This window comes from Eriocheir sinensis, chromosome 49 (assembly GCF_024679095.1).
Source record: "Eriocheir sinensis breed Jianghai 21 chromosome 49, ASM2467909v1, whole genome shotgun sequence".
NCBI classification, from domain to species: domain Eukaryota; kingdom Metazoa; phylum Arthropoda; class Malacostraca; order Decapoda; family Varunidae; genus Eriocheir; species Eriocheir sinensis.
This window is the reverse complement of record NC_066557.1, coordinates 4379538-4382334: the sequence shown is the minus strand read 5'-3', so window position 1 is coordinate 4382334 and position 2797 is coordinate 4379538. Positions and strand designations below refer to the sequence as shown.

At 41.6% G+C, this 2797-nt stretch overlaps 1 protein-coding gene across 1 annotated transcript in view; it reads left to right on the top strand.

Annotated features, from left to right (window-relative positions):
• Positions 1 to 2315: 2315 nt before the first annotated feature.
• The window catches only part of LOC126981715 (CD63 antigen-like), a 118534-nt gene continuing 118052 nt past the window's right edge, over positions 2316 to 2797 (top strand). The window contains exon 1 of the mRNA XM_050833152.1: positions 2316 to 2451. Coding sequence (XP_050689109.1) covers positions 2386 to 2451 — 66 coding nt within the window. The 5' untranslated portion in view covers positions 2316 to 2385. The remainder of the gene's footprint in view (positions 2452 to 2797) is intronic.

The following is a 2797-nucleotide window of genomic DNA, read 5'->3' as shown; positions in this document are numbered from 1 at the left end:
CTTTGATGTTTGTTTACCCTGAAGCAGATAAAAGTGTGTGTGTTTGTGTGTGTGTGTGTGTGCCGCGCGCGCACGGAAATTGTTGATTACTATTATACAATTATTAATGTTGATACTTTAACTACTACTACTACTACTACTATTAGTATCATCATTGTTACTATTAAATAGCTCAAAGTGTAAATAATGCACAGATATAAAGTGCCGAGTCCAATTTTTATTTATTTATTTATTTATTTTTTTATTTTTTTGACAAGGCACGCAAACATGAACAGTAGCCTAATCCGGCTTAAGTATTGCATTACGCGGTGTTTTGAATGTGTTATTGTTTTCAACCCCACCACCACCACCGCCATCATCATCACTATCAGTCAGCCATGCGCTGCTGCCCACACATCATACATGAGCAAATGAGCATCAATGAATGAGGCCCCGCGCGTGCAGTAGTGGGGTAAGCGACATTATATTTGTAATCGCCACAAATCGCATTTAAAGTTTCTGAAGCTATAAACAAATCGATATTTTCGTTTTTGTTAGAGGTTCGATCAGTTTTGTTTTAAAGCTTGCATCTCGGCGCATTTGACTGATATATAACGAAAGTTTAAAGCTATCGATTATCGCTAATCATACAGTAGCGTTTTTGGAGAAGCGACATGCTGGCATGTTAGATCAGTCAAAATAGTGCTATACGGTAAAGCTGCGCGTGGGCTCGGTGCTCACCTCCGATGCTCTGTCGCATTAGCCTTTAAGGCTGTGGAGGGTAAGAGCGCATTACACACCGGACCAGCGCGTGACATCCGGATTACCACAGTTTGCCTTCCCTAGGTCCCCCCAGGGCTCCAGGAACCCATTTATCGACCAGTCGAAAGGGAGGATGAATAGCTGGGTGAACTGCATGCCGAGTGCATGAGTTAGGATTCGAACCCGGGTCCATGATTTTATAGCTAAAGGCACGTATAATATAACCACGTACGGCAGCGGATCATTGTCAGTTTTGGGAATTTGTCGCTAACTTCACCACTCCTAGCTCGTACGGCGTACGCCGTTCCATACACACAAAAAAACAGTTAATAGATTAGGATGAGTAACATTTTTAGTATGATGGAAAGAAGGTATATAAATTCTCTCTCTCTCTCTCTCTCTCTCTCTCTCTCTCGCTCGCTCAACGATCATTGGTTTTCTCGCTCGTATACATGTCTCCATTATCTACTATAGCAATTGTATTTGGATGACTCACGAATTTATTCGTACACACACAGGAGGAAAAGGTTATAATGAGACATGGGAGCTTGTCGATGGCGTGACGGGTGACACAGTGGCTGAGGTGCAAAAATATCTTCAACAAACTTCTTTCGAGCCACGCAGTGCGTGCTCAAAAAACTAGTGCTCGTGACTCCTACACCGGCACCTCATTAAGCATTACTTCCCTTCAGAAACTCATTGAAATAACACATGAACGCAAAATCAACCCAAAATCAAAGAGGAAAATGGATGAATAAAGGCGCGGTAGCGTACTTTTTTTATTCCTTTCAGCTTTCCTTATTTATCCTCTCTCCCTTCAAAAACTCATTGGATATAAACGCAAAAATTAAGCTTAAAGTATAGAAATAGAGGAAATTAGACGTGAAAAAGCATGAGCGTCCTTTTTTTACTCCCCTCAGCTTCCCTTCCTCACCTGTGTATTCCTCCGCGTCCTCCCTGGCGGCCAAGTTTGCCTAATTGTCGTACTCAGCGCTCTGAATATATCGGTTTGTGGCTAAATTCTATTACACTCACTTAAACAACAGCTCCCAATCAAGCATCTTTCAATAGAACTTAATTAAGGAAGAAGGAGATAGAGGAAGAGAGGGAAGGGAGATAAGGACGTAGGGAAAGAGAGAGACAGGAAGAGAAGGAAAGGAAGGAAAGAGGGGAGCGAGTGAAGGGAGGTGGTGACACTCACATCAGTTGCGGCATTGAATAAAAAAATCTTACAGTAAAACCTAATAATGGATACAGTTGACACGAGTGGAAAGGGTAAAAGTAAGTTCGCGAAGCTTAGATGACTGCCGTGTTTTTGGCATAGTTATCGTACACTTAACAACGTGACTGGTGCACCTTTGTCAGATTATCGCACTCAGAGCATAATAAATACCGGTTTCTGACCTATAACTATTGCCAAGAAACACCAATAATTAACCATTTTAACAAAAACTCTATATGAAACCAGTTATTGGAGTGGAGACGATAGTTTTTGGGTCGGAAATTGGCGTATAGAAGAGGCTGAGTACGACAATCTGGCAACGTTAGGCTAGTGGCGGGTTTTCTGTTTCCCAGAATGTCAGTTGAGGCTCAGCTAGTGTCGAGGAAGGTTCTGTGCGCGCGGCTCCACACACACCCTTCGCCATGGCTCTGGACACGGGGATGAAGTGTATAAAGTATCTGCTCTTCATTTTCAACCTGCTCTTCGTGGTGAGTGTTTCTTAGGGCTGGGGGGAAGGAGATGTGAATTACATTATTATTTAGAGTATGAATAGATTGTTATGTCCTTACACGTGTGGGTTTGTGCGTGCGTGCGAGCGTGTGTGTGTGTGTGTGTGTGTGTGTTTTGTGTGTGCGTGTGTCGCTAATTACATCTCCCGTCCACAAGTCTTCAGGTATTGTTATTATATTATTGCTATTATTATTATTATTATTATTATTATTATTATTATTATTATTATTATTATTATTATTATTACTACTACTACTTTTTCTCCCTCCTCTCCTCCTCCTCCTGCTTTTCTTTTCTTTTTCTTTTTCTTCTTGCTCTTCATCT